Source organism: Mastigoproctus giganteus, chromosome 11, assembly GCF_048544385.1.
Source record: "Mastigoproctus giganteus isolate SK-2022 chromosome 11, ASM4854438v1, whole genome shotgun sequence".
NCBI lineage: Eukaryota > Metazoa > Arthropoda > Arachnida > Uropygi > Thelyphonidae > Mastigoproctus > Mastigoproctus giganteus.
The window spans coordinates 97,408,929-97,433,298 of NC_143585.1; the positions used below are offsets into that span (position 1 = coordinate 97,408,929).

General features: G+C 35.5%; 1 protein-coding gene across 1 annotated transcript in view; it reads left to right on the plus strand.

The window, feature by feature from the left end:
* The window catches only part of Hsc70-5 (Heat shock protein 70 cognate 5), a 214,480-nt gene extending 190,566 nt beyond the window's left edge, over nucleotides 1-23,914 (plus strand). Inside the window, exons 16-17 of the mRNA XM_090385060.1 lie at nucleotides 10,784-10,924; nucleotides 23,684-23,914. Coding sequence (XP_090241186.1) covers nucleotides 10,784-10,924; nucleotides 23,684-23,779 — 237 coding nt within the window. The 3' untranslated portion in view covers nucleotides 23,780-23,914. The remainder of the gene's footprint in view (nucleotides 1-10,783; nucleotides 10,925-23,683) is intronic.
* The last annotated feature ends 456 nt before the right edge of the window (nucleotides 23,915-24,370 follow it).

Here is a 24,370-nt window from a genome sequence, read left to right on the forward strand (position 1 = left end):
GTGACATTTATGATTTAAACACACACACACACACACACACTGGAAAGCTAATTTATTTGGAATAGTGCATATTTACAGTGCTTAAACACTAGTTCACCTGTGTGCAGAATTGAATATAGAATAATCAATAATGTGTGCAACTATTTACAACTTTAAACAACATAATAATTGACATATGAATAATAACGTAAAGACTCAGGGCTAAATACCCTTGTTTAGTCTTAACTGAATATTATAGGTTAATAGTAGAATTTAAAAAAAATCCTGTTACTTTAGCACACCAAGAGTCAGCTTCTTGGACAAATTTTTGGGAACAGAATATTAATCTTGTGAGGATGACACAATGATTGAAACTATTTCCTACATCCAGCTAATTAGTGACTATCAAAATAGTTATCTGGGTTAGTTAAAAATGATTTTCCCCTTTATAAAACTGCACTGTGTCCTTCAGAATGTTATTTGCATGTGTATGTCCCTATTATTGCATTCTTGATTATCTGCCATGATTTTTCTCGCCACTAAAGTCAGCTTGACTGGCCTGTGGTTACCCACTGCACTCTAATAACCATGCTGAAATTTCTCCAATTTAAATGGAATCTCTTGTCCAATGCTGCCCTCATAATTAATCTTAATCATTCAGTGCACTCTCTTGCCACCTCCCAAAAAATTACGGGTATATTCATCAACTCCAAGAACCTTACTTGCCTTTAGACTCAAATGTTTCTAATAAACATTCTTCTGTAATTGCAGTCACTAATTTCATTCTGCTCAGCTTGAATCTCACTCTTAGTTCCTCCGTGTTGTGAAGGGTCCTTCATCTCTAAAAAAACAATGCAAAGTACCCATTTGATTCATCAGCTAGGTTGTCTAAGGCTTTCAACATCCATTATGCAAGATTACTATTTCTTCTTTTCTTTGTATTCATATACATGAAAAATTCCTTGTCCCTGTTCTCTGCTCTTAAGCAGTGATTTCCTTATAATCAGCCCTTGAAAGTCTTATCTTTTGTCTAGTACTATTATAGATAATCTTAAAGCTATGGTAGTCTTTAAGCACATTTCAATGGCTCTTATCACTACTATGAATACTTCATCCTTCCCTATTTTTCGTTAACACAGTATTAACTGAAACTTTCCCATGCCATATTTCTCTGATTACTTAAGCAGGATTAAATATTATTTATCCATCTTGACTTCCTCGTGCTATGTGTTCTTAATGGTATACGTATATGTGGTTTCTGTTATAATGACTACTTTAAAATTGTCCATGATTCTCCTGTATTTGCCCCCCCCCTTGTTATTATCTGCCCAGTTGATAGAGAGCTTATAGCATTCTGCAAACTGTTGTAGTCTTCTTTCCTGAAATTAGAACCCATGCCTCTGCCTTTAACAACCATCTTCTCTCTCCTCTTTGTTCTACTTAGAACTCTGTGATCACTACCTGCTAAGGGTTCTTCTACTGTCAGTCCTTTAATAATATCTGATTCATGGATGATGATCACATTTAGGCTATTCCTGCCCTTTGTACTTTCCCTAACATGCTGATACAAATAAGTCATTTAGTTCAGAAGTGTTAAACTCACAAGTGCTCATGGGCGGCACAAACACTTCTCATGGGGTGTTTGTGGTTGCACTAGTGTGCACACAGTACTCATTACTGAGAAAAATAAATTAAATATTTTCGCATATTTCCTCTTGCACAAAAATATGTAATGTTCTTATGTATACTGCAGCATGACACTAGGTTAGAGGAGTTTACATTATGACTATGAATACAATCAGTTGTTTTAGCAATCATGTGGACTTCAACCATGGTTTACTCAAGATGCATGTGGTTCTGCACCCTCACACTTGACCACTCTGTTCTATCAGGCCTTCTTATGATCATAATATTTATGATAGTTCGTATAAGTTATGAACTTGATTAAAATCCTGTATTAGTGTATATTTTAAGTATCACAGTTTATCATTATTTTCATATAGGTTTAATGCTGTGAAAGTTTGCAGCACTTGGGATGCACCAGGCCCCAGTTTAACATGCCTAATCTAGTTTATTTTAAAATCTTCTGCCCTCCTGTAACCCCCCCCCAATCCACACACACACACACACACACACACACACACACACACACACACACACACACACACACACACACACACACACACACATGCTTGCTACAAATAATAAGAGAAAAATTGAATTGCCTATGCTTGCTTTCCCACTCCATCTTCATGTCAAGATTCTTATACCCTTCCCAATCTTATGGTCTGTAGCATACTTCCATTTTCATTTTGCCTTGCTTCCAACTACTCACTACATGGATTCTGTGCTGGCATGCATAAGTTACAAATCTGGGAGAGCATTTGTTACACTTGGCATAACTCCCATGCAATCTCTCCCCCTTCTGTTGTGTCTGTCCTTTATAAATGCATTATACATACCATATTGAAACTCATTGTTCACTTTCTAGGTGGCACCAAATTTCAATTAGCCCTATTATGTTAGCATTAATCATCCTAACCAGGAGTTCACATTCATTCATTTTATTCCTTCTGCCAGTTAGGTTGGTCCACACTGATAAAAATTTTTTTTTCTTCCAAAGCTTTGCAGAGTCCAAGTCTCAAATTAATCCACAAGGCTTACAACTTATAGGCCTTCCTTCCTCCCCTCCTTCTGTTGTGCCTCCTTACTAAATACATTCTTACCTAATTTATGGAATTTTTTTGGCATGCTTCTATAGTTTACTGGCAAGTCATTAATTTGTGTGCAGCTGACCAGGCTAGCCGGGTAGGTAAAGTGCCTGCCTGGCAACCCAAAGGTCGTGGGTTCGATTCCCGCCTCGGGCTTAGATCAATGTACTGCAAAAAATCCTTGGGAGGTGCATTATGGCCACAGAAGCCCATGTGCTAACTACTACCAAAAAACAAAAAAAAAAAAAAAAAAAAAAATTGTATGCACTTAATATCATTAGTCTCCACATGGATATTAATTTTTGTTTCAATGACAGATAAATTACCTAAATTAATTTACAAGATAATATTAAAGGAAATTAAGTGATGATAAAAAATTTATCTTTAGTGTTTTAATTTTCAGTCTGTCATTATTTTTTTTTTTTTTTCAATAACAGAAACAAACTGATTATATGATTTTAAATTCTTGTGAACACTGTCCAATTCAACATCAAGTTTATTATAAAATAAATGATTACAAGAACTTTTGGAAGTAATTAAGAATATTAACTGTTCTATGACCTTATTGAGTTTTCTGAAGATTTTCTTTTTCTTGGTCAGATGATGCTATATCCATAGGATGATCCAAGGTATTCATGTGTGTCATGGTTCTTGTGACCACGAACATACCTGTTCTTGTGATGGTGATATTGCAAAGACAACTGTCACTGAAGAAGTAGTAAAAAAAAATACCACAAAACATTTGACTCCATTATGTACATGTTTCCATTTCAGAAATAAACATAATTATACAAATGTAGGTTTGAGTGCTTTATTATACTTAAAACAAGACTAGAGCTAATTTAAAAAATAAGGCACTGAGTAATAGCCCTAACACAATAATTGTCCCTATGGATAAAGGGCATTTAAAAATTGTGATGGACAAGGAAGGCTACAAAAGTAAAGCTTTAGAACATCTTAGTGACAATACAACATATAGAATCATTAGACCACCAAAGTCACTTAAATTATTATCTTGAAGATAATTTAAGTGACATTTAAGAATGTGGTTCACATTCTTTCCTTAGGAGGTGGCTTAATGAAAAATTAATAAGAAGCAATACTGATGTGGCCATTTGCTACCGACTGCAATTGGGCTCACTTCAACAGACTTCCTGCAGTTCATAAGCCAGATATTCTCTTGAATCAGATTATATCCATCATCAGCATCCCTCCCCACAAACTGCAGATTCTCTCTGAATGCAGCGTATTTACTGCAGAGCTGCACGCTATAGAGTTAGCCTTGGATCACATTAGTAAATGCCAATACCGACGGTTCATTTTATATTCCGACTCTCTCAGCGTGTTACAGGCTTTAATAATTGTGAGATATAATCCTCATCCGGTTCTGTCTTGCATTCAGCAGAAGATTCACTTTCTGCATGAACGTGAATATGATATCCGCTTCTGCTGGATTCCCAGCCACATTGGAATTAGGGGAAATGATTTGGCTGACACCGCAGCCAAATCAGCAATTCCCAGTTTGTTTGTTATTGGGTTTTTAGGAGCATTAGCAACTAAGGCCATATTGCTCCGGGGATATGCGGTGGTCATTCCCTGACCTTTCCGCATCTTCCGTATTTGGTGGTTACGGGCTCGAACCCCGGTCTAATCAAGAAGCATGTGATACGCACTGCTGCTCCTTCCCACCTGGCTACGGAGGCGCCTTGCAATTCCCAGTAATAATCGCCACCTGTCAGTCCCCTATACAGACTACAGGCAAATAATACACCAAAAGATACACTCCCAATGGCAGGATTCGTGGAATAGACAGACTAAGAATAAATTATATCGTATAAAGCCTGTAATTGAACCGTGCCAGGCTAGTCTGCGCAGGAATCATAAGGAGGAAGTTGTTCTTGCCCGGACCCGCATAGGACATAGTCATTTGACACATTCATATTTGGTGAGAGCTAATGATCCTCCTATGTGTGAGTCCTGTGACACAATCAATCAATTTATCAATCAGACACATTTTGATTGACTGTTCAGTTTTTAGCAATATATGTTTTACCGCTTTTAACCATCTGACTGAGCCATATACACTCGGTCAGATTTTATCCGACAATGACCATTTGTCTGCTGTTTTTAGCTTTTTGAAATCAGTAGACCTTTTTACTGATATTTAAAAAATTGTTACTTGTTTATTGATATTTGTCTTTTACAGTTTATACTTGTTTTTATACCTTGACTTAGTGACCTAATTCATTAGGCCACTGAAAGTTTCTTTTTTACAACCAGGTTTTGGCGCATTATAGCCTTAGTTGCTAATGCACCAATAAAACCCAACCAACCAACCCCACAAACTTGCAAGCTTTATATCTACCATCATGAAGCCTCTGGTAGGAACAAAGACTTTACAATAAATTCTGGGCGCCTCCGTAGCCAGGTGAGAAGGAGCAGCAGTGCGAAGCACACGCTTCTTGATTAGACCGGGGTTCGAGCCCGTCACCACCAAATACGGAGGATGCGGAAAAGTCAGGGAATGACCACCGCATATCCCGGAGCAATATGGCCTTAGTTGCTAATGCTCCTAAAAACCAAATAACAAACAAACAACAATAAATTCAAGTCAAAATTGAGAAATCAGAACAACAATGAACAAGACCTGGGTTTCTGTGCTGTCACCTCCTTATATACTTGTATCTGTATAATCTGTGCCTTAAATATTGTCCATCAGTGACTAGAAAATTACTATAACCTGAGTAATAGGACTAAGCATACCACTGGAGACATTTGTGAAATAGTGAATGTGTTTAAAATAATAACTTAAGTTTATTTTTGCAAACACTGTGTACAAACAATGCCATGGCTTAGCCATGTGCTTTCCCATTAGTCCTCACATGGCAAACCTTGACATGAAGTATTTTGAATCCAGTGTCCTTAATCCTTTCTCATTACTCTATGGAAGTGATACCTCAATGATGTATTCACCATATTCCCCGTGGGAGCAAGACTGCTTTCTTGGCTCATCACAATAGTAAATCTGAATTTTTTAAATTTACCATCAAAATTGAGAAGAACCATGCACTTTGATTTTTAGATGTTATGATTAAAAAGGTGGTTCACATTTAACATCAGTATTAAGCCTACACATGTAGGATAATACTAATTATAACATTTCATATGGTTGCCCAATGACACAATATTGTCCAACCATTAATAAAAAGGATGTGTTCTCTTTGCTGTATTGAAACTGACAGACTTAACAGAAATTGAGAGGGTCAAATCAGATCTTAGTAAATGCAATTGCATTTACTAAGATCTGACACATAATAGTAATACTACATACTACAAACAGCTCGTCCTCCACGTGAAGAGACTTGCTCCACCAGTGTTGCCCGCATTACTTTTTACCCCGGAACATCCCAAGGTCTGGCCAGAATCCTATTGAATTATAACATCCAAACTATACAAACTCCAGGTAGTAAATCACAAACCATATATCCCCCTCTAAAAACACCCATATCACCAATGAAGAGCACAGTAATTTATTACCATAATGCAGGTTATGTCGGTGGAGTGATCTGTCATATGAAGGATTGACTATGAAAGACCACTGCAATGATGTCAATAATGCTGATTTTGCACAACCTGCATTGTTGGCAGAAGAGCCATTACCTCATGCCAAGTGATGCTTGCATTTTAGATTATCTGGACAGCTTTGAAATCTACTACTAGTTGGCATTTGTATACATCAGCACCATCATGCTTCAATTAATAGGGATCACAGTACATTCATACACCCTATTTTTGAACCTTTAGTGTTATGTGAGGTAAACAAATGCCTCCATTCCACCTCTCCTGTTCCTTCTTGTTGGATGTCACATCACTCTTCCTTTGCAACCATGACTTGTGGTTGCTATCAGCTGTAGTCACTGTTGATTTCGTTTACTTTACTTTAGTTGATGAAAGGGGCTGTTTACAGCAGCCAAAAGCTATTGTGTTAACTTTTTTTCATGTATATTTTTAGTACTTTTAACCAGTATATTTTAATTGCTTTTATCTAATATTCTATTTAATTTAATGGGTCTTAACCAAATATCGTGTTATCTTTTATTTTATAATAAACTTTTTTGAATTGGTCAGTGTTTACAAGAATTTGTATGTACCCAATTCCTAACCTCAGAGGGTACCTCAACCATTTCTCAAACTTTATTTTGTATTGTTATATAATTACTTTTCAGCGCGATCACACTGTCAAATTTGTATTTTCCTCTTCCACTGCCCATTTGAGATGTTATTTCAGTTTTGGGAAGAGACGGTAGATGGTAGTAGCAGAACCAAATCTGGAATGTATAGTGGGTAGTCTAAGATAGTGACAATGGTGGTGAATCTGCAGTTATTTGTATGCTTGTGTAAAGATTTGCATTGTACACGTCTTTAGTTGATGTTTTTTTTTTTAACATTTACATTCTTAACAACAGATTAGCATTAGCAAAGGCACATGATGCAAGAAAGCAAGTTTTTTTTATAGCATCAGCCAAAATAAAAAACACCCTTATTTCACCCATCCACTCGGTCCAAATGTTTGTCAAGTTCTGCCTTGAATCTATTTCAACTTCTACAACGACAGATGGAAGTTTGTTCCACCAATCAACTACCCACTGGCTAAAGGCAAACTTCCGCACATCTATCCTACAACTGTCTTTCCTCAATTTGAATTTATGCCCTCTATTCTGAGCAACAGGAAGAATCCCATCTGCATTAAGCATGCTCAAACCATTCAAGGCTTTATACATCTCATTCAGATCACCTCACACAGGTGCCTAGTCTCCAGACACTGTAATTTGCAAAACTTAAGCTCTTTCTTCGTAAGAGCAACCCTTTGTTCCATTCACTAATCTTGTTGCCCTTCTCTGTACTCGTTCCAACAGCTTTACATCTTTCTTAAAATGAGGCCTCCAGACCTGTATACAGTACTCAAAATGTGGCCTGACCATTGCCTTATGCAAGGGGATAATCACCTCCTTATCCCTGCAAGAAAAATTCCTGTATATCATTGACAAGACACCATGAGTTACTCTTGCAGACCATCTGCACTGCTCAGAAAACTTTATATCTGCCTGCACAATTATCCCCAGGTCCTTTTCATTCTCTACCACTGTCAGTGTGGTACCACAGAGTTGATACGTTACTCTGGGATTACTGCTTCCATATGTAGTACTTTACATTTGTCAATGTTTTTGCATTGTTGTTCCAGATTAACTCATAGTTAATGGTAGCACCGGTAGACATGAATTTTTCAGCAGTGTCTTAAACTTTAGTGAATAAAATCAATTTCCTTTGATATGGGACATTCTGAGTGCAATAAGCAACATTCTTGCTGAAGAATATATTCAAGTAGGTGTTCTTTGAGGTTTCCTAGTCAATATTTTTGCTGTCAGACTAAATATATGACAAGAAAATCCCATACAAATACTATATAGTTATGTGCAGCTAATATGGCAATCTCATGCCATGTATGGAATATGTACACTATGGAGGGAATGTCTAAGTCAGTGAAAAAGCACCCTAGATAACCAGCAGTGGTTATTGACTTTTTGAGTACAGATCAGTGCCAATCTATTTTGTGACTCATCCAGAGAAGAGAAAAAACTAAAATGATGTTGGTGAAAACAGCTCAGAAATGAGCTGTTTTTCTGAGATATCTGATATCTGAGCTGTTGGTGAAAACAGCTCAGAAATGAGCTGTTTTTCTGAGATATCTGATATCTGAGCTGTTGGTGAAAACAGCTCAGATATCTTGGGCGATACATTGTTGCCATGTGGTGTAATTTTCATGTTGGACCTCAGGAAGTTTGATCATCATGTTGTTGACCACTGCCATAAAATTTAAGGCAAAACTGGATCATTACCTTCTGGCAGTGGAAAGAGCATGGTAAGAGGAATGTGGGTTGTATAGTTTTTTTTTTTTTTTTTTTAGGTTATGATTCTGTTAGAAAGATTGATTGTTGTATTTGGTAACTTTGCAATGCATATTATTCATGAAAGGATGACAAAGGTTTTCATTAATATTCTAGTATTCCAAATTATGCACAGTGATCTAAAGGAATATACCATATACAAGGTGTGATCAAAAAGGTGACTAATATTTGGAAAATGATGATGCTTACTAGCTATTCAGATTGATCTTATTTGGCGTAGTCTCCTTGACAATACACAGATTCCAGTGCTTGTGTAACCTTTGAAAACATTCCTGATAGGCTTCTTTAGGAGTTGCTGATAGCTCCTGAGTTGTACTCTGAATAATTTCCCGTTATTGCAGGGCCTTTTAAGCATGGGAAGAGGTGGGGAAAAAAGCAAAGGGCACTAAATCCAGTGAGTGGTGGCTGAGAAGCCACAGTGATGGAGTACCTCACAAAAAATTCTTAAGTGGAAAGTGCCAATTATGCAGGGGGCTATAATGATGCAAGCACAAATTCCATGAAACCCTCTTTTCTGCCATTTTATCCTAACAACATTGCTTAGTCACCACAACCATTTTGTAGTATTCTTGTTTGATGTATGTGAAATTCATAATGAACAATGCCCTACGGGTCAAAAAATATGATGTGCATGATCTTCACAGTTGGTTGATTTTGGGGGGGGGGGCTTTGACCAGATGAATTCTTCCATTTAGAAGCCTGGAGCTTGTTTATGGTTGTAGCCATGTTTCTTCCACTGGTTACAAATCTTGGGTGCAACTCATGAAATTCACAAAGTGTGATAGCAGCAGCAGCACTTTGGTGAAGAGATCATGACACGAGCTTGATACTCGATGTGAGGCACAAACTTTTGTGAAATGCTTCACATTCAGAAATCTTGTTAAAAATTGACTGTATGGTCCACAAGAAATAAATTTCACTAGAAACTTTGCAGTCAGTGAAATGTCAGTCACTCCTCATCATATCATGAAAAGTGAGTGAATCACTGGTTTTCTGAAGTTGAAGCATGGCTAGAGTGAGCATCCACTTTGACAGACAAGTGGCCCCTTTAAACTTGATGAACCACTGGAAAGTCTTAAATTGAATGTAGCATCTTCTCCAAAAGTGCAACGCAAAATGTTTTAACATTTCATGCATTGCACTCTTGGTTGTAAAATTGGATTTTTAGGGATGTGTCTAAATGGATTTTGCAATTAAATTAATAGGTGCAGTTTTCATCTCTGGGTTTGTGCTTGATTATTTTGCAGTAACCATAAATTAAAAGATTTTTGTTATTTTACCATTTGGTTTTATTAATATGATATAATTTTCCCATTTAAGAAGGATCCATAGTAGGCTGTAATTCCAGTATGTGCGGTATTATTGATGTTCATTATTTTTATAAATTTCCAGTAAATTCTTTTAGTGTAGAATGCAAATTACCATCAGTTTTATGTAAAAATAGCCATAATATTATAATAGTCTAAAAAATTCAGTAACTCAAGTATCATTTTCATTATTTTTAAAACAATGAAGAATGTTGTTTATGTGCACTGTATGGTATTTTATTTTACAACTGATGCATAAATTTGTTTAAATTATTTCAAATATTGGGTTTGAATAATAGAGACTAAATATCAGTAAACAGCTTGTGTAAAGTTTGTAGGCATTTTGCTTTATGAAAATGCACTGCCATCACACCTGACATGTTCACTAGTGATAGTCTGGTCTTCTTTACAATCAAGTTATTCATTATAGCCACATTATTGTCCACCTAATATGTTCTAAATTTATGCAGGATGACTTTATTCCTTCATTTCCTTTAATGATGACCACAAGTTTAGCCTTTCTCAACTTGATTATAGAGTTATTTACTTGGCATATTTATTATAATGATGTGCACATGTAACAAATTTGAAGGCACACTGTGCTTGAGGGTTTGGCTTTACTGACCTCAGAAGGGAGGCCATTCCATACAGAAGTAATGTGTGTAACTTCTGGTTCTACATCACAAGTAGTTGGTGTGAATAGAGTTTGTTCCTTTCTGAATGAGTGTGTAAATATTTTTTCTCCAAAGAATCATTTGCTTTTATATGGATTTCTGTAAAATACAGATTGAATGTAATTTGTACTGTTTCCATTTTTAAGTGCACCAAGTTAAAGGAAAAGATTGAAAATGTACGACAGCTATTGACTAAGAAAGATAGTGAAACACCTGAGTCAATAAGGCAAGCAACCCATGATCTACAACAGGCCTCGCTAAAGCTTTTTGAGATGGCTTACAAAAAAGTAAGTTATAATTGCATGTAATAATTGTAGTTTACTTTAAATTTTTGTAGAGTTTATTCAGAGGTTTATCTTCTCTTGGACACATTTATCATGAACAATAAATGCAGTTAAACTGCTAAACATGAAATGTTGCTAAATTTATTTTCAAAAGAAATGTTATTAAACTTTAAATGTTTTAAATGAGAACTAGTTTTTACACTACCTGGGGGGGGGTTAAAATTTTGAAATGTCCGGTTTTTAGGTAGCCAGATTTTGTACTTGTACTAAAAGTAGTACCATAATTACTGGGACATTAAACTTTATATGAGAACTTAGTTTTGACAGTTTTACAATTGCAACTCACTAAAATGCCATCAGTCCACCATTATAAAAAGTGCACATTGATGAAGTTCAGACATCACAATTGGAGATATCATCAGTGGTTAATGGTGATGCAGTAGTGAAAAAGTAAAGATTGTGTGGATAAAGTTGTTTCCACTAGTTAGTACGTGAAATAACATCAATCCAGAGTTGTTCCTTTTCATCAGCCAGAATCACACCAATTTACTGAAACTTACTTCATATACAAATTCTCTGCACTCTCCATATTTTTATCAGTTCTCTAAATTTTTGAATGAATTTTAGCATCTTTTACATCCTCCCAACACTCATCAGAAACCTCTTATGCTACTCAAAAGCATTTGCTTTTTTATTTTTGCATCACCTGCTGCGATGTGTAAGCATCACAGCAGGTGATGTGTAAGGTGATCATTATTACATCATAATGTTGAGGAAAACCATCACTGAACTGCAGAGACAGTTTAATGCTGTAACTTTAAGCCTAAAATATAAGAGCAAAAGCTTACCGAAAGCCGGTTTTAATTAAGACTATGTTAAACTCCCGACTTCATGGTTCTTTAATGAGTATACACTACTCATTGATGAGTTTGATCTACCTAGAAAGAATGAATGAATTTAAATGAAAATTTACATGCATAACTGAGTCCAGTGACGTGCTCTTACCTTCCTGACTTACAAATCTGAAGGTGCTATAAAAATGTGTGTTAATATTAGCAGTGCACATTCCCCTTAACATGCATAGAGTGACATTATATATAGCTGACAGACTGAAAGGGGTGGGATCGTGATCTCTCAGAAATTTGATGGTCAACGTGGCAAATGTGATTCGTGTGGGTCATTACGTCCAAGCATTTGGATGCTGTTGTCAACAGAAAGGTACACAAACATGTCACCAGGTCTCTGGTGACATCAGAAAAATGTCAGAAGAAGAAAAAACAAGGACCGTCGAACACACTTAGGATACCATGGCAGCTCACAGCACAAGTGCAAGAAGCATGGCTGAGTGTTCACCTTGATGCATAGTTTGACTTTTGATGTTTGCTCATATCACTGTTCGTGTTACCTTATTTCACACTGAAATGCACCATATTTTCATAAGTAAATGCTGCTGAATTGATACAAACTTAAATAATTTCTTGTCTATTGATATCTGCCACTCCACTTATTTTTAATTCAAAGCATGTGCTCCTTTTAGATGATGCAATTTCAGTAATGAGCAAAAGCCACAGACAATTAATAATTTAATAATTGCCTGTGGTAAATCCAATATTAGTAGATACAGGACAAGGAAACATAATGTAAGTAAATATTTAAGTTTATTCATGTACTAAAAATTTCTTGCTTATGTATAAAAACATAAATTAATTAATTTGATACTACGAACCAGAGCTATAATGCTCAGTACATTCTACGTTGATATCAATGTGTGTAAAAGAATAAGAGAAGTTTACCTCAATATGATACGTAGAATGCTTCCATGTGGTACTCTCCAGAAATTAAAACGAACAATTAAAAAAATCGAAAATCTTACATTACAGTAAGAATAATTATTTCTTACTGTAATGATTTTTTAATTGTTTTAATAAATTAATTAAAAGTTTTATGATGTTAATTATCAAATAAAATAAAACTGATAATCACATTAACTATAAAAATTTTGCCAAAACAGCAGAATTACACTTACACACCACTACTGGATTAGCCTGTGAGTGAACATACTGCCCCCTTCCCTCCTCAAATACATGCTCGCATGCACACAGGTTTAAAAAACATGTGTAGAAACAAAACTTGTGGAATTTATTCTAGGGATTCAGATTATGCATTACGCATGAAAATTATTAGTAACAACTGAAGTTTTGTCTTAACCCAGAATAAGAGAGCATAAGTATGAATGTGCCAAAACAGTAGTAAATAAAACATTAATAAAGAAACCTTTGCTTACATTCTTCCTTCCCAGCCCTCTTTAGGAGAAAGTGTGTATTTGGATGTGTCTGTTCACTATATAAACTTAGTCATTTTCTGGAGCTTATTTTAGTTTTACAGCAGTGACTTAATTTTCCAATGTTGAGTATGTAGATATTCACCTCATGTATAGTTATGCTGGGAGAAATTCATTTGAAGCAAGATGATTATACAGTAAAACAGCTATTTCAAAGCTTTATAGGGATCATTATGCATCTATATCAATTTAAATATGTTTGAAGCATCCACACAAGATCAGAACATGTCAGTATTAATTGAAAAATTTTGAGTCAGATACTCTTAAGACTAGGAGTTTTTGTAATCCTTACTTAAAATATTGATCTTTTAGTTTTGATCCTTTAATCTTTTTGTTTGGTGATTGACATTCATGAATGGATGGTTAATATGTTAATCATAATCAATATGAGAAAGATAACATGTGCTGAAATTCAGTAAATTTCTTGCATGTTATGACAAGATTGCTAATTTTTGTTTTTGCTACCCATTACTGGCCTCCGTAGCCTAGTGGTCAGGAGCAGGAGTGCAGTGCCACACGCTCTTTGAGTAGACTGGGGTTCAAGCCCCTGACTGCTAAATACGGTCAATCTGCCAACCTGCACTGGACCAGCATGGCAGATTATGGTCTGTATACAAGCTTACATTAAGATATTAAAATGAGCTCCATCTTTTTGTGTAAAAAAAGAGGGGTCCATATCTTTGTATGTTTCCTGTTTAATACTTGAAATCCGTGCAAAAAAGTGACATTTTCTCTTTTTTGCATTCTTGCTTTCAGTGAACTTCATAACTAAGCACAAACTGCTCTCTAATTACAGGCAAACCCCCCCCCCCCGCATAACATGGTACTTCTGCAACACAGTTTCACTCTAACATGGTATTTTTGAGCTTTTCTGCTGGGAAAACCCTGCTATTATGTTCGATGTAATTTTCAACATGTCATTCTTTTTTGTGAATCCCTACTGTTGACTAATCGTTATTTCCTTTGTGATATTTTTCTAAAGCATATTTCTGAAGGTTGCTACCATAAAACAATAAAAACAATTTGCAGTTTCTGGTTTATCAGTCTTTTCTGTTAGTGTAATCAATTATAAACGGGTAAAAGTAAAGTGCAGCCATTATCAACCCACTGCAGGATGGAAGCTTCCTCAACAATTCATGCTGAGGGAAGTGGACCATAATCTGCAACGCTGGTCCAGTGTGGGTTGGCAGATAGACCGTATTCAGCAGTCAAGGGCTTAAACCCCGGTCTACTCAAAGAGCGTGTGCTACTGCACTCCCGCTCCTGACCACTCGGCTACGTAGTAAACTATAAACGGGTAGTAAACTATCTTCTTGCATTTGCTATAGTACCAATAGTTGGAATTCTGTGGGTTTTCATGTTATTATAGTGAAATGTGTTTCTCCTTCCATGAAATATTCAATCATGTTAAAAAACAGGCATCTCTATAGCCAGGTGGGTACGAGTAGTGCGTAGCACAAACTTCTTGATTTAGACTGGGGTTCGAGCCCGTGACCATCAAATACGGAGGATGCGGTAAGGTCAGGGAATGACCATCGCATATCCCCGGAGCAATATGGCCTTAGTTGCCAATGTTCCTAAAAACCAAACAACAAACAAACATATAAAAAACATAAATACATTTTCAGAAACTCATTTCTCCATATCTCACTTGTGCATGCTGTGTTCTTTATTATTAATTGCTTATTGTTTTTACTGTTTTAAAGTTTACAACAACAAAAAAAAAAGTCTGAACAGTAATATCAATTAGTTAGTACATATTACAGTACGTATTAATTAAGCTACTGGCCACTGTCTGTGCTTAACGCAGTTACTGTCTACTCCTGGATTTTATGTTAAAATGTGATATTAAGAAGAGTTATTTGATTTTTCTTAGTGATCACCTTGTTAACGAGTTGCATTGTAGTTAGGGTTGAGTGTTTTTGCACCATATTAGGTAGTATTCAACTACTTATAGATAGGCGTTTATTTGACAGTTGGAACATTCTTAGTTCTAACGGTCAGCTGATTGTTTGCCTATGTTACAACATAGCGTAAATACTTTACATTTTATCTGGCTATAATTTAAATTTTATTCGTTGGGACTAAGCCTGTACAAACCACCATGAAAATATGTTTAAGAAAATTCAAAAATCATTAACATACTGGTCATTATTAGCTAGAGATTGAGAGAGGAAGAGGGATAATGTGCCATCTCGCTGAAGATTTAAAAAAATAATAATAATGGGGGGCACTAAGTGGGGCTCTGTTATAGTCACCTTTCCTCTTCAAGAGCATCTCATGGGATGCATGATAACTCTTGTGATTAAAGCCGGCCCCTTTCAAAATCTGATATGTAGGCAATGGCATACCACCGCATTATCTGATGCTACAGAGACCATAACAAAACCAACCCCAAAAACTGCTGTTAAAGGAAGACCTGCAACTAGTTGGAAGGATGGGATCAGTGAACTTTTGGGCGTGACATTTTGCAATGCCACTCGTATAGCATACGATTGATGCAGTTGGAGGATTTTGTTGGTGGCCACAACAGCTCCTCAGGGAACTATATGACTGGAAGAAGAAGATTTAAGTGTAAATTTATTTCTATTTTGTTGGGAAATCCCTAGGTTAGGTCATGTGCTATTGAACTTGTGTTTGTTTGAGACCATAAAAAATCAACTTTGAAGCATCCAGAGGGTACACAACATCTGGATGCTGCAGAAGAGATTGTGCTTAGCAACAATGAAGAGGAAGAAAATTAAATGACATTGCCTGACATATAAGTATCACAATTTATAAGGTAAGACATTTCAGTTATTACTATTTAAGTTACTACTATTATAAAAATAAAGTTAAAATAGTTAAAATATTACTACCACTATAAAAAATGGCAAATTTTTGTTAGCATTCGGAACGTAACCCCCCCTTTTGTACTGATTCTTAGCCCCATATAACACGGTTTTGCATTACACGAGATTTTGTAGGAACCGAACTACTGTTATACAAATGTTATATGTACACTACGTGAGCTCTGGTGACAAACCTGACATCACTTTAGAACAGCTGAGTGGTAAACAGAAGATGTCTGGTATCTGAATACAGCTGCAAAAAGGTTTTTTTTTTTTTTTACATTTTTGAAATTTTTCTTTAGTTGTGTGGAATTAAATAAGTCCCTATTTATGCAAAAGATTAACCATGAAAAAACTACTTTACAGGTAAATATTGCACATAACTATATACAAAAATAAATAAATCATTAAAAAAAAACCCACCGATTTTCAGGATATTAAAACTGTTCAAATAACAAGTTACTTCTCTGGATAAGGGGATGGTTGAGTGGAAGAAGACAGAGTAGTTATTAATGGACAACTCTTCGTGGACTAATGTTATCAGTGGAGTCCCCCAGGGTTTTGCTTCTATATTTATTAATGATATTCACGAAGATCATCAGCCATTTTCAATCCACTGCAGGATGAAGGCCTCTCCAGCAACTTTCCAGTTCATTCTGTTTTGTGCAATGGCCATCCATTTACTAACCACAAACTCATGAATTTCATCTGTCCATCTCTGTTGTTGTCTTCCAGGATTTCTCTTTGCTCCTCTTGGGTACCATTCTGTTATTTTCTTAGTCCATCTGCCATCATATCTTCGAGCTGTGTCCTGCCCAAGACTATTTTAGTTCTTTAGTTTTGATAAGAATGTCCTTTACTTGAGTTTGCTGCCTAATCCATGTGTTTCTCTTCTTATCTAACAGTCTGATTCCCAATATAATTCGTTCCATTCTTCGCTGTATAGTTCTCAGCTTCTCTTCCATTCTTTTGGTGAATGGCCAAGTTTCACTTCCATAAGTCATGGTGGGGAGTATACATTGGTTCATTATTTTACATTTCAGACAAATTAGGATATTGCTCCTCAGTATGTGACTATATTTACTGAATGCTATCCATCCAAAATTTATTCTTCTCTTGACTTTCAGCCATTTATCATTATTATAGCTAATGACTTGTCCCAAATAAGTATATGACTCCACCTTTTCAATCACTGATCCTTCAATCATTATATCCCTTTCTGTGGCATACTTTTTCGTCATTACTTTTGTTTTAGCCATATTCATCTTTAGTCCAAAATCCTTACTAACTCTGCATAACTGATTAAGATTTTCCTCTAATTTTTTGGGATTGTGGCATATGACCACAATGTCATCTGCAAATCATAAATGGTTTAGGTACTCTCCATTCACATTGACTCCTTTCTGCGACCAGTCTAATCTTCTGAAAGCTTCCTCCAGGTCAGCAGTAAACAACTTCAGAGATAGTCTCCTTGTCAAACTCCTTTCTCAATTTTAAATTTATTACTGTCTTTGTCTAGTCTAATAAAAGAGGTAGCATTCTCATATTTTCTTCAAAATCATAATATATGGGGTATCTATGCCTTGCACTTTCCAGTGCCCGAAACATTGCCTTATGCTGTATGGAGTCAAATGCCTTTTCATAATCCACAAATGCTGGGCATAATGGTGTTTTATATTCATTTGCCTTCTCCATTAGCTGTGACATTACGTGAGTGATCCATAGTTAAGAATCCTGTCCTAAAGCCAGCTTGCTCTTTCGGTTGATTCTCATCAAGTATTCTTTCTAATCTGTTAGTAATGACTCTTGTGAACAACTTGTAGATGTGGGATAACAAGCTAATTGGTCTATAATTTCCAATTTCTGATTTATCTCCTTTCTTATGCAGCAAAACTATGATTGCATTATTCCACTGCTTAGGCATCACACCTTTTATAATGTATTTTGTGAAGAGTCTTGCCAGTTTTTGTGCTATGTCTCTTCCTCCCAATTTTAACAACTCTATGGTAACTTCGTCTTCCCCGGAGCTTTCTGATTTTTCTTTTTCTTCAGTGCATGTTCTACCTCATCAGGAAGGATATCAGGTAAGTTGTATGTGTTACTAATTTGCGATCCATCTTCCCCACTGCTGGCATCATTCCCTTGCTCCTTGTATAACTCTTTATAGTAGTCTTCTGCTATTTGAATTATGCCTTCTCTGCTATTCATAAGTAGACCATTGCTATTCTTCAGTTTCAGTATCATTTGTCTTTCTGTATTACTGCTGATTTAAATCCTTTGTTTTCCCTTAATGCTTGTTCTAATTTTCTTATGTCCTCTCATAGTCTTTTTCTAATGGCTCAGTATACTCAATTTTCTCCCTGTCAGTGTTTTTTCTTGCTCTTCATTTGTCGTCTTCAGTTCATCATGGCAAGTGTTTCTTGACTGATTTTTTTTCTTCTTTGGGTTTCTTTTTACCTATAGGTTTCTTGGGCTTTATCACTTTCAAAAAGTTGTAATATTTCTCGTCGATATATTGGTCCTGAACAGTCTGCAGAAGCTCAAACTTGTTCTTAAGTTTCAGTACATACTGCTTTTTCTCCTCTTCTGTTATCTCAAAGACCTTTGTATTCTTTACTCGAGTCAGTTTTTTTTTTCCTTTCTTTTCTTACGTCTATATCAAGTGGGAATCTTACCATTCTGTGATCACTTCTAACATTTACCTTGTTCAGGACAGTAACATCATTCACGATATATCTTCTGTTAGTGAGGATAAAGTTGATTTCATTAGTTGTTAATCCATTTGGGCTCTTCCATGTCCACTTTTTGTTCACCCTTTTCTTGAAAAAAGTGTTCATTATTGACATTCCTCTAGATTCTGCAAATTCCACAAGTCTTTCACCTCTTTCATTTCTTTCACCAATTCTAAAATTTCCTATAGTTCCCCTTTCTGCGCTGTTTTGTCTCTTTCCAACCTTGGCATTGAAGTTCCCATAATGATAATGTACTGAGTTTTCTGTTCATCCAGAAGACTCAATTTCGGTGTACATTTCTTCAACCTCTTCTTCATCATCATCATCATCATCATCATCATGTCTCGATGTTGGTGCATAAATCATTATAACCTTTAGCTTATACCTCTTAGAAATCCTTAGTAGTAGTCTTGACACCCTTGGTGATGTACTTTTGAATTCCAAAATGTTTTTTTTTATATCTTTATGGACCAGAAAGCCAACTCCATCTTCACTCCTTTCACTGTTTCCATTCGTGTACAGCAGATTTCACCGAAGTTACATCAGGCTTGGTATCTAAGTTTGCAGATTATATGAAAGTTGGCAGGATGGTTAATGACTGTAATCAAAGTTATGCTACTGCTACAAGATCTAGAAAAATTAGGCAGATAGGCTGAGAAATTATTGTTAAAATTCAACTGCAGATAGGCAGTTGAATTTTAACAATAACAAATGCAAGGTGCTGCATACAGGTAGCGGTAACCCTAGATTTAATGTACCAACTGTGTGCTCCTACACTTAACAATGATAGAAGATGAAAGGGCCTTGGGGTAATTTTTCAGTTAGATATGAAGTTCTCTGAGCAGTGCAGATAGGCTGTCAGGACAGCTTGTGGGGTTTTGTCCGTGATATACAGGAACTTTTTACTAGCAGGGATAATCAGGTGATTATCCCATTGTACAAGACAGCGGTTAGACCACATCCTGAATGCTGCATACAGATCTGGAGGCCTCATTTTAGGAGGGTTGTGGATCCTGAACAGGTGGAGAGAAGAGTAACGAGATTGAAGGGAACAAAAAGATGGTATTACCAAGAAAGGCTTCAGTTCTACAAATTGCAGTATCTGGAAAATAGGCACTTGCAAAGTGACCTGATTGAGGTATTTAAAGTTTTGAATGGATTGAACAAGCTCAATTCAAAATTCAAATTGAAGGATGGTTGCAGGTTCAGCCAGTGGGTGGTCGATTGTTGGAACAAACTTCCATCTGTTGTGGAAGTTGATAGCTTAAATAAATTCAAGGAAATTATTGTAGATGGACAGGTGATGTGGTAAGGGATGGGGGGGGGGGGGTTGCTGATTCTTTATAATCTTGCTTTCTTGCATCATTTACCACTACTAATACTAATGTGGTAATTTTTATATTTCAACCTGGCTCAACAAAGTAGTGTTGAAAATGAGAACAAAACTCCTGAAAAGGCTTCCACGATTAATCACTTCCATAAATAGTGACTTAATTCATACCCACAAGCCGACCGGGCTAGCCGAGTGGGTAAAGTACGTGCCCGGCAACCCAAAGGTCGCGGGTTCGATTCCCGCCTCGGGCTTGGATCAAAGTACTGCAAAAACCTTGGGAGGTGCAATATGGCCACAGAAGCCGATGCGCCAACAACTTCCAAATCAAAAAAAAAAAAAAAAAAAAAAAAAAAACATACCCACAAAAAAATGATTTAATTCCACATAATGAAGGTAAAATTTCACTAAAGTAATCAAACATGTTCAAACACGCTGGGCACTCACTGTCATCTACTCTAAAGTAACAGCAAACTAGTCTAGTCACAGTTCACACAAATGCTATGAATTAAAATGTCACCCTTCTTTTAAATGGATTACAACAGCAAATAATATCCCAAAAATTAATACTCTCTTGTTAGCAGATAAGTGCAATTATACATAATAAACAACACAGAGCTGGTTTTAATGTACAGGTCATATATGTCAAGCTACTATATATGATGGCAGAAACGAAACTTGTTGATCTATGTTATTATATGTAAGAAATTGAAAATTTTCGGTGTGAAATTCTTTAAGAAAAATAATTTTTTCCCCCCCTGCAAAGCATATTCATTCATTTTCTCAAGAGTGCATACATGCAATAACTTGAAGGCACTCAGCACCTACATTGGCAAATCATGTTTAGTATCATTGGTGATCAGTGTATTTTTTTCAGCAGTGTGAACAAAATGAAACTCCACGTGTGTCTGTAGACCGAGTTACGGTTATGTGAATTCTCTATTTGATATGCAGTTTTGAGGAAGTGAATAGAAATGTAAAATTTAAAGGTGCCATATAACAGTGCTATATGTGGTACTAAAAATTTTTCATTAAAGCTGCATTCAATTTCATTATACAGCTAGTTTATGAGTTAATTCATTCCTAGTGCGTGCTTGTAAAGCGGGAATTTATTTCTCATAGACGTAATCTTAAAAGCAGTTGTTGAGAACGTAAGATTACATTCTCAACAGTGAAATTTGACCATAGTAATGTTAAATAAAGGTTAACAAAACAGTAGTTTATGCTTAAACAGTGATTTATATATCCAAAGAAATAAAAACATAGCCTTTAACAAAAAAAAAAAAAAAAAAAAAAAATTTGCTTTATGTTTATGTGAGCCAGTGAGACTCTTGTCTGCCTGAACAAACAAATAAACACACGCACAATAGTACTATATTGTATAGCTATGTGTGTGGTTTGAAATTCCACATTTATGAATGTTTAGCATTTATTTATTACAATTAATGTTCATATTTTTGAATTTTTTGATGCCTTGATACTTGAAAATAAGAACTTGTAAACCAAGGAACTCGTGAAGTGAGCACTGCCTGTAATGATGTTTGTCTGTGGTTGGTTTTGGCAGTATTTGCAAATTAGACAAACTGTTTGCAAGTTTCGGGACCTGGTTTAGACTTTGAATTTGAATAATCTGACATTTAAATGATGAAGATATACTCTATTCTGAAAACTTTCCTAACAGAATATTAGCAGATTGTCAGACATTAGTGGCTATGGAGAGGAAAGGGATAACTTTTTGTCACTCTGCCAAGGCGGTTCTTGTTTGGTGATGAAGCGACTGTGCATAGATTGGAATTATTGACTTGAACAAGTAGATATAAGAAAATCTTGGTACATTGCTTGCTCCTATCTTTTCTATAATTTTCAAATTGTTATCTTAATCGGCATAGTATAATATTGACCGACCGACCCGCGTGTGCACGCATTTAATGCAAAGAGTAATATCACCATTATACTGATTATATGGGGAAACAAAGAGCCACAATATTTCTTAATTTTTTCCATGCACAACCTTTCTAATTGAAGTTAAGTCAATGATCGTAATTATGTTCACTTAGCTTCAAGCATTAGTCTCATTTTCAAAATGTATAATTTAACTTTAATCGAAGACCAGTTATATGATAACCCATCAGAGAAAACCTATCCATTCATTTTATATATTCTGAAATTCACTTCGGGGGAGGGTTGCATGAGACAGGTGACATATTTATATTGTCATCTGAAACCACTTAGACATGAGTGAACTTTGCTTCTCACAAGTTATAATAGCCGTATAGCCTGTAGAAAGTACTTATTTATAATTGGACTTGTTTCTTTTTGTTGGAGCGGTAATGTAGACGCTTTCATAATCATTGTCACTAAGAGAATGTTGGAGGCCTACCTTTTGCTGTTTAATTTACTTTGTTTCCATCTAAACATTGAGGGGGAAAATGTGGAGAAAATTATTTGTATTTATACCATTTATTTAACTTGATATAAGTTTTTGAAAATAACATTATTACTAAATGTCTTGTCCACATGTAATACATCTTTATAATTATCTGTTTATCTTCAATTCATAGCTAAGCTGGAAATATCTGAAAAGACTAGATCTTTGTTGCAAAATGAATTTTTAAACAATTTCCACTCTAGAAGATATTTCATTTTTATTATTCTATAGTATTGTATTGGGGGTGAGCCATGTACCCATGAAAATTTTCTCCTGGGAAAATTTTCGAAAAAAATCTACACTTAATGTCATTTCCTAATAAAATAACTTCCTCTGGGGAAGTATGCTGTTTACATCAGGTTGTAAAATTCACTCTCAGTGGGTCTGAAAGGCTGACAATGAAGCATTAGACCATATGTGTGTGTGTTTAATTTTGGTTTACAGGTTTGTGAGAATTCTCCTAGAACCAGTTGATAGCTAATTCTTTGCATGTTGATAATTTATAATTTGAACACAGTTTAGTTAAAATTTATGCTTGGTGAATCTGTGGGGATGTTCACATGTTTATTGAGTTTAATTCCATTACCTTTGACAAACCAATGCAAAAGGTGTACACTTTTCTCAGAGGAATTATAATTTTAAGATTGTCACTCACATCATACCTGAGGGTTAGGAGGCAAGTTTCAATACATGAGTTTTTATTATTGAATTAATTTGGTTTTTTAAAATTAACTATTGCTGTTATTAATGTGATATTTCAAGTATTGACGTTATCCATCCCTAACATTTAATAAATTAAAAATATTTAACATTTAAATTCTAGTATTTAAAAATAAATAAAAGTAACACATACTATTAAAATGCAGTGGCACTGGTTCTTCAGTTTGCACTGCCCAAAGACCAGATGGCCCGATTCGTAACTGAGATTTGAGCATGAGGAAATACTTTTTATATGTTAGAAGCCACTTCAAAAGGAAACATGGTCTCTTTCACCCCTTCCTTGCCTTCTATGAGCTATTGGTTTTATCTAAGATTTTATTTTGCATGACCTAAATTAATTTCTTAAATGAGTGACTGAAATATACTTACCTACCTTTTAGATGGCCTCTGAACGAGAGGGAAGCAGTAATACAGCTTCAAGCACAGAAGATGAATCCAAAAAAGAAGAAAAGGAAGAAAAAAGTGACAAGAGTTAAATGTGAATAGTGTACATGTCTAGTTGGGGGAAGTTGGTGGGGGTAAACAGTTTACTTACATGTGATTGATCATTAATATATTCCATGTACTTGTTCAGTGCCTAGGAAAGTACATAAATATATGTGTACAGTATATGCAGATTTATATCATTAGATCCCATCCTTGAAATCTTTAGTCATTACTCACACAGAAATATTTTTTTTATATATATATTGAGAGATTCTGTTAAATATGAATGTCCGTAAAATTCCTGACATTACACACACACACATATACAAACCTTTTTTTTCATCATTTCATTTAGTTAATAAAATATATATATATAAAATTGTCTCCTTTTGAAAACTTATTGCACAGAACTAAATTAAGTGATGTATGCACAAGACTTTCCACACTTGTTATTTACTTCATTGGCAACATTTAGAATCCATTTCACCTGTTATGAAAAAGAAACACCAATTATCACAAAACAATTCTATAATTAGGTTTATTCTTGGTAAGGTGCTATATATTGGAGGGCGCTGACTCTTTAAAAATTACAGTTGTGAGTTGCAGGCTCTGAAAAAACGATAAGTGTTTGCCTTTTTATT